The following is a 14695-nucleotide window of genomic DNA, read 5'->3' as shown; positions in this document are numbered from 1 at the left end:
TGACAGCCAGCCTGATTGACAGCTTTGGCTGCCTGCCGGGCGGGAAAGCAGCCGAGGAGCGATGCCAGGTAAATAGAAGATCGCAGGGAGTGGGGGTGGGAGAGTCGCAGATCGGGGGCTGGAGAGTCGGAGTTGGGACTGACAACTCGGAGGTCACTGAAGGGTAGGGGGAGTCAGAGATCGCGAGGTCCATAAAGAGGTTGGGCCTGGAGGAAACACTCCTCCTTCTCCTGGTCCACAAGCAGTGATGTCAATGGACTTACCTCATGGATCCGACCCTTCCCGCCTCTATTTTTCCTGCTGGGTTTCCTGAGAGCCGGGAAACCTGGCCTCCATGGGTTAAAAATAAAAAACCTGTTAAAATGGTGGCACGCAGCCTCCTTAAAAGCTTTTACTGAGCGACCTGCATCCTGGGAGTGGATTGGTCGCCCTCCCCGCGACTCACCTCCATTAAAACCGGAGTGGGCAAGTTGGGGTCGGGTTTGAGATTCAAAAATTTTTTACTTCCCACCTGCCCCCAACCCACCCATCCTTTGAGGTTAAAATGACCCCCCCCCCCCCCCCAATAAGTCAGAGAATATGTCACTCTCTTACCTGTGTCTCATGTCTTCATACTGCTGTTTCTTTCTATCTCTTCTCTTTCTCTTTATTGATTCCCTTTGTCTTTTTTCTTTCCTTGTGGATGGGTGGTATGACAGGGAAAGGAGACAGAAAACATCATCAGGCTCCATTCGGGGTGAGGATTGTGGGGAAAATGTGTCTCTTAGCGGCTTGCTTACTATCCCTTCACCAATCACTCGTGCTTTTCCCTCCTGCCCCACCTTCCCCAACCCCCTCACTCCCATCCCGTCCCCTACCCCTTCACCTTCCCATCCCTTGTCCCCTGTTTTCTCCTTAGAACTACCCACTCAGCCCTTGAGCTCTGCAGTCACTTCACCCCTAGCTCTCCATCTACCCTTCCCCTTTCTCACTCATCCCTACAAAGGATTGATGCTGAGACCAGAGGACCCATCACTGTCAATCAATTTCCCACCCCTCTACCTCTGAGATATTACTTGCCTTGAAAATTCACGTTTTAATAAAAAAAGGAAATTAAATTAGAATGAAGTGTCTGCCTGTTTGTCTTTCCCCCATCGCCTATGTGTTGGAGATTAGAATTCCTGTATATAATTAGCATTGACCTTTACTGTCCAAAAAACACAGGCCAAGTAATTAATTCACTTCAAAATTCAACCGCTGTCTCTGTTTGAAAATTGGAGTAACATTAAATGAAGAAAGACTCTCTCTCACAGCATCTCTTTTTTTAAAAAAGAATTACTCATCTGCAGGAGTAACCGGTACTGCAGGTGCTTACAGTAAAATTTAATTGAAACACATTCCCCACAGATTGAATTTAATATATAATAGATATTCAGTGGTAATGAAGCAGCACTCTAGAACATCTATCTATCCACATATTGCCAGTATTCAGCCATGGCTTGAATCATAATGTCCCCTGTAGTATTTTGATCGATACCTCTAGCAATAAGCTGTAACTCATTTCATCAACACAGCATTAATTGATTTTGCTGGGAGTTTGTTGAATGTATTTTGCACTCTGCAGAGTGGAAGCGAATTTTTCTAATCCCTTGTTTTCATTGAAGTTTGTTAATTTGGAACCGTTCAATGCTCATAATCCAAGTAAAATAGCCTGCTTAAACCCATACTTCTCAGTAGTTTAAAGATATTCATCATGTCCTGCCCTCCGCCGCCTTTTCTCAAATGAAAACAATTTCATGCTCTTATCGTAACTTAGAGCCTTAACTATCGGAGCCATTCTTGCCGCTGTTCAGTGAATCTTTTCCCAACTCCTCAGTGTACTTTTGAAGATAAGCTGTCCACGGCTATGCTCAAATGTTATAATCAACTCCTCTTTGGTGACTGATGCTAGTTCCCAGTTCTAAAATTTGTGGTCCAGTGTCTCAGATCCTTTGTAGTGACCAATACACACTCAACCTGTTGTCCTCTGAAGTTGCACGACTTTCAGAATTGGGAAGCCTGCTTCAAATTCCACCTGACCATCTTATTTAGAAAGCTATCCTGATGGTGAGGATGTCCAGCCTTATTCCTTTAAAGCACAGAGCGAGTCTTGGGTCTTCTAGGCTCTGCCTCTGCTAAGGAGAATAGCCCCAGTACCTGGTGAGGCAGGGCGTAGGGCAGAGGACATTTGCCACAACTATCCTTTGGCTACTCACAGGACCAGTGAAAAGGTGTCTCAGTCCTCCACCACCAGTTACAAATCTGTTCTTAGGATTTTGTAGTTGGGCTGACGACACACTCACGCCCAGGAAGGATAATGACCGCAAAGTGAGGAAAAGTATGAATTTAAAAAGATGAAACCATTGAATTTTGTGGGACTGAGTTAAATGTGTGGGAGTTTTGGTCATTTTCTATGTGTACCGGTTATTTTTAAGTTTTATTAAATATATATATTATCTCCTTGCATTCACTAACGCTGTCTAGTTGCCCTTAGGTGATGCACATAACCTGTTCTAACCACCCTGTTGATAGCTGCTTTGCTAATCACCATCATAACGGGCGTAAATTGTTGGGTTCATATCCATAAATTATTGAAATGAAAGATGTAACATCCTTTCCACTGACCCAAAGCAGGGTGTCATGGAATAAGTGAGATGAGATGAATGGCCTTTTCTCATGTCTGGATTCTTATGTTCTTATTAATGCTTTCTTGGGTTTGTTCGACTATTGTCGTGCAGTTCCCACAAAAAATGGTAAAATATAATAGAAGAAGCAAACAAAGTAATTGTTTATAGATTGAGAGCAGCAACTTTTTGACAATTATGTACCCACTGCTACTCGTTCTTAAAGTTGGATTAAAGCTACCACAATTGGAAGTATTAAAGATCATCAAGCAGACGCATTACAAATTTACCCCGGTGACCTTTGACTTGAATTTTTAAAGCTGGGGTATTTGAGGAACTTGGGTGGTTTGAAAACTCTCCAACTTAACAAAGGCTGCCCCTTAAGGTGTTTATGAAAATGTTGAACAAATTTTTATGTCGTGGCACAGCATTAGGGAACAACAATATGCTACGCCACAAGGAGGTGGCACAGCATATTGGAGGTGGCTTCGGACTTGCGATTTCCCACACAGTCAGTTGGTGATCTCAACTGCGCCATCATGGAGGGGCATTCAGTTGAGGTCAGGTGCTTCCCCATCGGAAGCAAAGGGAAATCTTCGAAAGAGAGAGAGAGCGTCACCTGTGCCACTCCTACCCAGGTACCAGTTACTGGCAAAGTTTGGGAGCAGGTACCCCACCTACCTCTTGACACAAGGGAACCCATAAAACCAAGACACAGAAATGCCTTATATTTTAGTGGTTTGATTTTTTAATAATTTTTATTTTTTAAAGAATAGGTCTTTGTAGATCCAACAAAGGATGTTGCATTGTTTCTAAACTTTTGAATTGAAAATTTCAAAAGATTTTTTCAGATTTATAACTAACAACTTCATCTTTAATATCCTGACTCTGTGTTTTAAGGTGAACTGTCTCCTGAAATCGTGCTTTGATTTATCTTACTAAAGTTTTAACGTGCCATTTTTACAATTTCATTTTTTAATAAGTGTGTAATGTTAAAATTGTAGTTAACCTTGTAGAGGTTTGTGTATTTTGACATTGTTTTTTTTCCCCCTCTTTTACCCCTTGCTTAATACATTTGTTTCCATAATTCCCACCCCCATCTATTTTTGTCTGGTTGTGTTTTACCTTCCTCTTCTCCTCACCCTGCAACTCCTGCTGCTGTAGCCTCACAGGCTGGGGAAGCTGGCCGAGCAGGTAGGGGATTTTCATGTTCCCTATTTACCCACCAATCAGCTTCCAACAGCAGGTCAGACTAGAACTGAGTCTGGAGATCTGGGATGTTAGGGTCTGTGTTAATTAAAGCGCTTCCTATCTCTTCTGTTCATTGTACACCAACAGTGTCAGGATTTCATTAATAAGTTGAGTTTTCAAGACGCAGCTTGATTTCGAACCTTTCATTTTAATATATTTCACTCTGCATCGAAATTGAACCATGGTAAGTTTGTTTGTTTAGTTTATTTTTGGGATGCCCGACTTCTTGTGCTCACGTGGTTTTTGTCCCGTTCATTTTCTTATTCTGACGTCGTATCACAAATCCAGATGACAATGGAGGAAAAGTTAACTGAATTTTTAAAAATTCATTTATGGGATGTGGGCGTCGCTGGCAAGGCCGGCATTTATTGCCCATCCCTAATTGCCCTTGAGAAGGTGGTGGTGAGCCGCCTTGAACCGCTGCAGTCCGTGTGGTGAAGGTCCTCCCACGGTGCTATAATGATCTCCCCGCTCAGCACTAGTCTGTTACGCTGCTGAATTATTCACAACGGTTAAACAGGAAAAAAAAACACCACTAACCTCTGAATAGGATGGTAAATTCTCTGTTTTGTATTTCTGAGCCTTTTCCTGTTAGACTGGGACTAATCTGCATGTCCAAGTCTTTATTGGTGTTTTGTGGCAGGATGATGCAACGATAAAATATATGGCCGACTTTGAGTTAAAGGGAGCTTGGAAGCAAAGTACTGTGGAGCCCCCAGTCTGTCAACAGGAAAGTTCAACTGTGGGCGGAATTTGATCTCAATTATCAGTGGCTAGCATGATGTCACCATATTCTGCCAAAAATCAAACAAAGAGAAGTATTCATATGAAGAAATCCATCAGGAGGGAATTTCATGTGAACCTAAATGTGACATTTATTTAAATGGGTTTTTCTTTTAGGTGATTTTTTTTCCCTCCACTTAGTCGCTGTTTTTTTTTGCCACGTGTTTCTTGCTCTTGAGCTAAGGAAGGTGATCACCAAGTAGTTCGAGCCTCTTTCAGTGGCTCTCTGTCGGGAAGGGTGTTGAGGTACAACTGAATGTGTAACCTCTGGCTATTCAGTTGGTCGTTCATCACACCTCCAGGTACAACCTAGGCATGGGCAGCAGTTGCTATTAAACAAAAGACTGAGTCTGAATGTCAGTCAAGACCGGGATTTGAACCATAATCTCACATCCATGGTGCAGCACACTGTGGTTTTTGGTACTGGTCTGACCAGACAAACCACCCTAGCCCTAAACTCAGAAGACCACTCCCTTTGTGTGAATTTTCCCATTCCCAACACCAGTTTTCCTTGCAATTGTTTTAAATGAAATTGCCAATTAGTGATGAAATAGGGGCAGTGTTTGCTGCCTATTACAACTCTTGAAACTGTTTGAAATCTTTTCACATACAACCCCTGAGCCAGGTAGTAAACAGAGAGATTTTAATTCTTTCTCGGCCAGATTTAAGTCATGTTTCGGACGTAAAAGTGTGCTAAACCCCACTCGGTCCCACTGGCCAACCTTAATATGTCCAGTAACAACTTACTACTTTTAACTCGCCCATTTTTAAAAATATATATAAATTGTAGAACTTTTGAAATGTACACCATGCAGAAATATAGCACAACAGTATGATTCAAACTTCATCATGCATCCTGAGACAGTAGAGTACCTGCTATATATGCTATAAGTTCTGAATTTGAATGTAACTCCTAGTTCATGATTAAAGCTGCAAATAACCCTTTAGGAAGATCACAACTGTATGGAGGTAGCTGTTGGGAGGGAGGTTTGTGACTTTAATACCATTGTTGCACTGCACTTCTGGGAGCAGTTTCGCATCACTTGTTCTCGTAATCTTGAGTTACACTGCACCAAGTGGTACATAAACTGCACTTTAATCACACAGGACTTGTGCTTCTACTGCCTGCTCGCGCCATTGCTGAGGGGGTGACGGCCGAGCTCTGTGGGTGCATTCTGATGCTTGCGTGGAGCGCTGTTTGTCGAAGTGCTGTAGCGTCCGATAGTCAGTGAAATTGCTGATGATAGGAAAGGGTTGAGAGGATTGTCAGACCTTTTGAAACAGAAATTGAACGAGGGTACCACAGGATGCTGGAGGGGTAAGGTAAATAAGAATAGGCTGGATAGCAAACAAAACTGGTAGCAATTCAGAGAAACTCTCGAGCATTATTGGGGTGCAGCAAGACTCTCAAAGGACTTTATTTGGGAGGAGGGAATTACAACTGATGCACCTGGGAAAGTTGCAGAGGACTCCACCGTACTTTCAGATTTTACCCTATCCTTTCTTAAATTGTTCCTAATTAAGTGATGAGCAGAAACTAACATTTTAAAATCTCCTTGAATGTTGAAACTTTTGGTTCCTGCACAATATCTGTGGACCTGGAAGTAGCAGTGTTTTAACTAAAAATAGAGAACTTATTAATGAAAGTCATAGTATTGATTGTGGAAATTGCCCCCCAAAAATTGAACAATTGTTTTTGCAATTGGTTTGCACACACTCATGCACTTGCACACTCTCTCGCACGCACACACAAACGTACATAAATGCCTTGACAGAACACAAGTCTTTTGCTCAGTTGGTATTTGACCATTTTGAACACTTAGTTTGTTAGTTTCCCAAATGAACTGGCTGGTTTGGAACAAAATTTTATTATAACCCTTGTGTAATTTGCATGGCATTATTACAGTATACATTAAACAGTTTATTGAAGGGTAGTCCTTGCATGTGATTGGACTTCAGCACAATCCTGTAATTAAACCGAATGAAGTGTTTGAGAATGGGTTTTAAAACCTTGGAAAACAACTAGAAATTATTTTTTTTAACTCTCAAAAGCACATCGAACCACACTGGCATGTTTTAATAACACTTTTTTTTACTTTGACAAAAAAGGGTTAACTTACTGGCAAACATAGGCTTTCTGTTGGTAGACAGATTCCTAAAGACCCCATTGTAACAGTAACTTACTCCTATCCTAAAGTAGGCTTCAGGGTGGCGTAAAGAGTAAGGAATATTTATTCTTTGTCATACCCTAACACTGTTTTGATGCTGTTAGAAATTGAGTTTCAAAGGACCCCGTTTTTCATTCCTGCTCTTGCATGTTAAGCAAGTCCTCAGTGAATCACGCTGTTGCACTGATCTTGGCTGCTGCTTGTGACAAAAATGCTATATATTTGTCCAACTGTGTTAAAGTGCTTATTACATCATTTTCCTGCATGAATTTTGTTAATTGCTTTTGTTAGCGTGTAGTTTTAGCTCTGTTTGCATAGTTTGTGCTATCACTTTTGCAGAAAATTAAAAACAAATGAGAACCTTTGCGTAATGATAAATACTAACAGTAAATGAACAGCACATTGCATTTTAACAGAGGATACTTAAAAAATATTAAATGTGCATTTAAACTTGTGAGACCAAATTATTGGAAATTATGCAGTAGTTCTCGTTTTAATTGAATTAATAGAGGGCCTTCATGGGTTACCATTACAATACACAAAGTTTCAGCTAATAATTTGAGTCACACTGGCTTAATTCTGAAGAGACACACTGCTCCTTTTCAATGTTGATGTCCTAACCACTTGATGCTGTTGATTGCAGGGGACATCGGGACCTGATCCCACGACTGTATACGTGGATATGAGAGCACTGAGGCACGACAGGTAATTGAAACAACGATATCCTTTTTCAAACTTTGATGGGGCAGTAAAGTTTTCCCACTGGTATACATACCACAACTAAAATAATCAATAGGATTGAAATCTACTGCTCCATGTGTATTTATTTATGGCTGCCAGAGCAACCTGATTTAGACATGATAGGGCAGCTGAGTGTTATGCCGATGCCATAATGGTATTTTCCAGTCCGTGCAAAATGAGTTAATTTGAGTTTTGCCACCTTCCACCCTTTCTTATATATCTTGTAGAGGAATTTAAAGAAGTAAAACCAAAGTCCCACTAAGATTTCTTTCCTTTAAAACATTCAATTTCTGATAGCCTTTGGGGATAACGGCTTCTCTTCCTGCTCCCGTATCGTTACCTCTGGTGTCCCCCAAGGATCTATCCTTGGCCCCCTCCGATTTCTCATCTACATGTTGCCCCTTGGCGACATCATCCGAAAACACAGCGTCAGTTTCCACATGTACGCTGACGACACCCAGCTCTACCTCACTACCTCTTCAAACCCTCCACAGTCTCTAATTGTCAGTCTGCTTGTCCGACATACAGTTCTGGATGAGCAAAAATGTTCTCCAATTAAATATTGGGAAGACCGAAGCTATTGTTTTCGGTCCCCGCCACAAATTCCGTTCCCTAGCCACTGACTTCATCCCTCTCCCTAACATCTGTCTGAGGCTGAACCACACTGTTCGCAACCTTGGTGTCATATTCAACCCTGAAATGAGCTTCTGACCACATAGCCGCAGCATAACAAAGACCGCCTATTTCCACCTCCGTAACATCGCCCATCTCCGCCCTTGCCTCAACTCATCCGCTGCTGAAACCCTCATCCATGCCTATCATAATCATAATCAACTTTATTGTCATTGTTAGTGCACAAGTGCAGTACAACGAAATGTAGGCTTGCAGCTCCCGAGAGTGTACATTTAGATTAAGACATTTAAACATTCAACATACATTTGGCTTGTAATACATTAACATAAACATAACCATAATAAAGTGCATTGGCAGATGTGCAGGCTTTAGAGTTTATTTGTGGAGTTCAGTAGGATGACAGCCCTGGGAAAGAAGCTGTTCCTAAATCTGGTCGTTCGGGTGCAAATGCATCTGTAGCGTCTCCCAGATGGCAGGAGGACGAACAGACTGTGGCTGGGGTGGGTGGGGTCTTTGATGATGGTCCGTGACCTCCGTAAACAGCGTTTCTGGTATATGTGCTCTATGGTCGGTAGCCGGGTGCCGGTAATGCGTTGTTACCTCTAGACTTGACTATTCTAATGCACTCCTGGCTGGCCTCCCACATTCCACCCTACGTAAACTTGAGGTCATCCAAAACTCGGCTGCCCGTGTCCTAACTCACTCCAAGTCCCATTCGCCCATCTCCCCTGTGCTCGTCAACCTACATTGGCTCCCGGTTAAGCAACGCCTCGATTTCAAAATTCTCCTCCTTGTTTTCAAATCCCTCCATGGCCTCGCCCCTTCCTGTCTCTGTAATCTCCTTCAGCCCCACAACCCCCCCCCCCTAAGATATCTGTGCTCCTCTAATTCTGCCCTCTTGAGCATCCCTAATTATAGTTGCTCAACCATTGGTGGTTGTGCCTTCTGTTGCCTAGGCCTTAAGCTCTGGAATTCCCTGCCTAAACCTGTGGCTCGGTGTCAAAATTTTTGCCTTAAAATACTCCTGTGCAGCGCCTTGGGACGTTTTACTACGTTAAAGGTGCTAGGTAAATACAAGTAGTTGTTGTTGATTTTTTTTTTTTGTGTCTGCGCTAGCTTTTAGTGCTTTGTGTACATGGACACCTAAATCCCTTCACTTATCCAGAGCTGCTAGTCTCTCGCCATTAAGAAAATATTTCAATTTGTCTTTCTCAGATCCGAAGTATCTACACTTATCCACATTGCCTCCATCTGCCCTAGTTTTGCCCATTCACTTAATCTGCCCTAGTTTTGCCCATTCACTTAATCTGCCCTAGTTTTGCCCATTCACTTAATCTGCCCTAGTTTTGCCCATTCACTTAATCTGCCCTAGTTTTGCCCATTCACTTAATCTGCCCTAGTTTTGCCCATTCACTTAATCTGCCCTAGTTTTGCCCATTCACTTAATCTGCCCTAGTTTTGCCCATTCACTTAATCTGCCCTAGTTTTGCCCATTCACTTAATCTGCCCTAGTTTTGCCCATTCACTTAATCTGCCCTAGTTTTGCCCATTCACTTAATCTGCCCTAGTTTTGCCCATTCACTTAGTCTGTCCATGTTCCTTTGTAACTTCCTGCTCCCATCTACACAACTTAACTTAGTGCCATCTGCAAACTTGGATATAACAAGAGTGACTGATTTTTTTTTAAAATCCATTGGTTGTAAAGTGCTTTGAAATGTCCTAAGGGCATGGAAGGGGCTTTATAAATGCAAGTTCAATCATGAAGCATTAGAAATTAAACAATTGAATTCTGAGGTTTGCAAAAATTAGAGGACAAACATTGGGATTTGTCGTGACATAACTCTCCCAAGTGCGTGAATTGTGAAATGATGCTGAAAGGGAAGTATATTGGAGGATGCCCAGGTGAAAAGGCTAGTACCCAACATTGTGAGGTAGAGTTTCAACTAGGTTCCACTAGTATTTCCAGCACAATTCGCCCGAAATCAGCCAAATCAGTGCAAAAGATCGTGGAATTATAAATGCAAATTATGTTCAGCACACATTAAGTTTTCGCAAACTTTTGCGCTGGTTTGAAAAACATTGCGCTGGAAGCCGGCCCCGCCCTCAAAATTGACCACGCTGCCCCCCCCCCCCCCCCCCCCCCCGGTCAAATTAATCACCATGGCGCATTTCTGCTAATTGCGCCTGTTTGCGGGCCTTCGAGGAGGCTCTTAGAATTAAGCTTTCTTTTTAGGCGCAAGAGCACCATTTAAATATTAAAAAAATATATAAAATTTAATAAGAAACTGACTATTGTACACCAATGAAACTAGTAAATGGTTGTGTATAGTTTTTTTTCTAGTCATTTTCAGTTATTTAAAATCGGGTCACTCACAGGTGGTGGGCTAGACACTCTTATTAAAAAAATGCTTATTTTTTGTGATTAAACCCATTTTCTGCTGTATCTATAAAACTGCACCAGGTTAAAATCAATGCAGAAAACTAGCGCAATTTACAGCGCAGCTTGTGCCTGGATTGCCGACTGCGCCCAAAGGGTCACCTCAAGAAACAGTCACCAATGTAGTCTATTTCCAATTCGTGTTTTTGACAGGAAAGGTCTGCCAAAACCATTCCCCTCTATGGGGTGCTTGAATGCTTCAGTCATTGTAAACCTCACATAGAGTTTTACATCTTTGTTCTTGTATTTCATTAGCGATTTGGGAAAATGACTTAACAAAAATGCAGTGCTGTTTGGAAGAAATTGCTTATGTACAGAATATGGCCTACAGATTAGGTTAGCACGATGTTGTCATTTGTAATATTGATTCAGTCACATGTAAACTCTTCAGACTGGCTGGCTGAAGAGAGCAGTAAAATTTCAATTGGAATTTGGTTAAAATTGACACTGCTTTGATGTGCATGGGGGGAGCGGAATATCCAATAATTTATGACGACTAACAATTTATTTACTGACATTAATCTGGATAAATTATTTGCTATGATGAAGAGTTTCAAGTTAAGGAGACACAAATTACAAATTAGGAGTAAGAGCTTAAGGGAACCACTTTGCTTTGGGACACCGAGGCAAAATCATCCAGTTATAAGTCAGTATTGAGATTTAAATATTAAGTATTGGGAATTCAGGAAGGAGGTTGCACAGAAAGTCAGGCAAAAAGGGGGATAGATTTGTGGAGGAAGATACCAAGGAAGGTCTTTGAAGTGAACAGAGAATTAGATACATATCTAGAGAGGAAAAGGATTGAGAGATGTGGTGAGAAAGTGGGTTATCTATTAAAAACAAATGAGCTTGTTGGGTCAAATGGCTGTTGGCAGCTTGCAAGATTGCTGCGTTCTTTCCACATTTGGTGTAAGTGAAATCTTCAATCTAATTCCACATTTATGTTTCTTGTGCTGAATTTCACAAGTCAGTGCTTGTGTATTATCTAATCGAAAACATAAAGGGCAGGCTGCCATAATGTAATTATTCTTTAGGTTAGTCAGACAACTATAGAAGTATCAACATCATCCGGTCCTACTGCTTGTATGTTTTCATTATTAACTGATAGATATGCTCTTGCTCAATTTTTGATGGGATTGAGGTTTTAAATTTTGTTACCCAGTGTTGCATTTAAAATGTGGTTGTGATACAACCATGTTTTATTATCCATGTTCAGTGTTGGACTTAAAACTCTTCATGGTAACTTATATAGAAATATATTTAAAGCGCTGTTTCTCTCAGCAGTAGTTAGCATTTGTTGCAGTGCGGATCAACCATCACTGTGCCTCCAAGAAATGGCAAGTTCTTGAAATTGTTCAAGCTAAAAATAAAATGCTGCATCTTGTGAACAGCAGTACCTGTCAATTTGCCAGTGGGTGACAGAAATTATCCCTCTCTTACATTGATTTTTATCTATGAACATTATGACCTACTGACATTTAATAGCTTGCTGTAAACATGCAGCCATATGTTTAACAGTACCTTTCCAAGCAGGCACTTTTTTTTATAATATGCCTGATATCTTTGGAGTAAGCACCAGGCGTGACAGATTTTATTTTCTTAAATAAGACAAGATCCTGCCATTAATGATCAGAAGTCGAAAGTAATAAATATTCAAATAAAACACAATGCAACCACCATAGCTGCATTTAGGCTTTTTCCACTGTCACTGTTTGCAGTGCAGTCACAACAATACCATTTCTACACAATGGTCCGTTCATGCATTTGTGTGGTTACATTATTGATTACGCTAATTTAAAAGAAATGTTTCAATGTAAGGAGTAAGAAAACACAGTACACAGCTGCTGGAAGTTAGGGCACAACAAGCCTGATGTTCAATCTTAGACCTAATGTGGAAATGGCAGTCTGAGAGAAATGGAGGGACGGGTGGGGGGGAAAGGAAAGAAGGCATAGCTGTTTGTTCTCATGTTTTTGTTTATAAATTACTCCTTGTTCTTTTCTGTTGCTGCTTGTACTTTATGTTTTTATCTTTTGCTCCGTATCCTTTTGTTTCAGGCTTGCGTGACCTTATCCACTTTTTTTTTCATATACTTCACTCTTTTCTGTTGTTTTTTCCCCAATTTTTTTGCTTTAGTTTTGCATATTTTACTGCTTTGGTTATGAAAACATTTCTGAAATATGTGAACATTCCTAAGTGAACCACTTTGTGTATAGAGGTTAATAATGATTCACTGAAGCAAAACGATCGCCTTATCAGTAATTTTGGAGAGCCACAAGTTTTAAATATGGTAGTAAATATTGGGAATGTAAGAAGGAGGCTGCACAGAATCTTTGGGGAGCAAGCTGCACAACAAAGTTAGGGAGCTGGGGAGCGGGCTGTAGTGAAGCACAAGGGATGCAGGCTGTGGGATGCAGAGAAACATTGGAGAGCCAGGGGATGGGATGCAGACAAATATTGGAGAGCATGGGGATGGGATGCAGACAAACATTGGAGAGCATGGGGATGGGATGCAGAGAAACATTAGGGAGCTAGGAGATGGGATGCAGAGTAACATTGAAGAGTTAGGAGATGGGATGCAGAGAAACATTCGGGAGCTCGGAGATGGGATGCAGAGAAACATTGGAGAGTTAGGAGATGGGATGCAGAGAAACATTGAAGAGTTAGGAGATGGGATGCAGAGTAACATTGGAGAGTTAGAAGATGGGATGTAGAGTAACATTGGAGAGTTAGGAGATGGGATGCAGAGTAACATTGGAGAGTTAGGAGATGGGATGCAGAGTAACATTGGAGAGTTAGGAAATGGGATGCAGAGAAACATTAGGGAGCTAGGGGATGGGATGCAGAGAAACATTCGGGAGTTAGGAGATGGGATGCAGAGTAACATTGGAGAGTTAGGAAATGGGATGCAGAGTAACATTGGAGAGATAGGAGATGGGATGCAGAGTAACATTGGAGAGTTAGGAGATGGGATGCAGAGTAACATTAGGGAGCTAGGGGATGGGATGCAGAGAAACATTGGAGAGTTAGGAGATGGGATGTAGAGAAACATTGGAGAGTTAGGAGATGGGATGCAGAGAAACATTCGGGAGCTAGGGGATGGGATGCAGAGAAACATTCGGGAGCTAGGAGATGGGATGCAGAGTAACATTGGAGAGTTAGGAGATGGGATGCAGAGAAACATTAGGGAGTTAGGAGATGGGATGCAGAGTAACATTGGAGAGTTAGGAGATGGGATGCAGAGAAACATTAGGGAGCTAGGGGATGGGATGCAGAGAAACATTCAGGAGTTAGGAGATGGGATGTAGAGAAACATTGGAGAGTTAGGAGATGGGATGCAGATGAACATTGGAGAGTTAGGAGATGGGATGCAGAGAAACATTCGGGAGTTAGGAGATGGGATGCAGAGTAACATTGAAGAGTTAAGAGATGGGATGCAGAGTAACATTGGAGAGTTAGGAGATGGGATGCAGAGTAACATTGGAGAGCCAGGGGATGGGATGCAGAGAAACATTAGGGAGATAGGGAACAGCTGCAAAGGAAGATGAGCATTGTGGAGTTGGTTGGAAAAAAATATTGGGGAAACCAGGTAGCGAGCTGCAGAGAAACATCAGGGAGCTGAGGAGCAAGCTACAGAAAAACAAATGTCATGGAGCGAGTTGCACAGAATCATGGGGAAACTAGATAGTAAGCCGTAGAGTAACATCGGGGAGCAGGCTTCAGGGAAACGTAAACATCATCGAGTAGGCTAGACAGAAACATCAGGGAACTAGGTCATTGTCTGCAGAGAAACATCAGGAAGTTGGTAAGAGGTTACAGAGAACCAGCAGGAAGAGAAGGAGTAGGCTGCGGGGAAACATGAACGTTACACAGTGGCCTGCACAGAAACATTGAGGGCTTTGGGGAGAAACAGTAGATTTTAATATTGTTATATGGGTAGAGGCGAGTGTGGTATGACCACCACTTAGAAATATGAAAGTGAATAAAACTATGGTCCTTATTTGATCAATTTTAACCAGACTATAGACTGCACTTTAAAGAT

The 14695-nt window shown here is 41.7% G+C and overlaps 1 protein-coding gene across 10 annotated transcripts in view; it reads left to right on the top strand.

Annotated features, from left to right (window-relative positions):
• Positions 1–14695, top strand: part of LOC147117016 (disco-interacting protein 2 homolog C) — a 597563-nt gene that overhangs the window by 561619 nt on the left and 21249 nt on the right. For 6 of the 10 annotated variants that reach the window (XM_085987581.1, XM_085987586.1, XM_085987583.1 and 3 more), the window contains 2 exons: positions 3807–3836; positions 7488–7549. In XM_085987581.1, the coding sequence (XP_085843707.1) occupies positions 3807–3836; positions 7488–7549 (92 nt within the window). The remainder of the gene's footprint in view (positions 1–3806; positions 3837–7487; positions 7550–14695) is intronic. The other 4 variants (XM_085987582.1, XM_085987584.1, XM_085987580.1 and 1 more) reach the window with 1 other exon arrangement.

The sequence above is a fragment of the Somniosus microcephalus genome, chromosome 5, assembly GCF_052327205.1.
Source record: "Somniosus microcephalus isolate GS21.2 chromosome 5, FLI_Smic_1.0, whole genome shotgun sequence".
In the NCBI taxonomy this organism is placed as follows: domain Eukaryota; kingdom Metazoa; phylum Chordata; class Chondrichthyes; order Squaliformes; family Somniosidae; genus Somniosus; species Somniosus microcephalus.
Note: the sequence above shows the minus strand (reverse complement) of the source record. Positions and strands in the feature narration are given on the sequence as shown.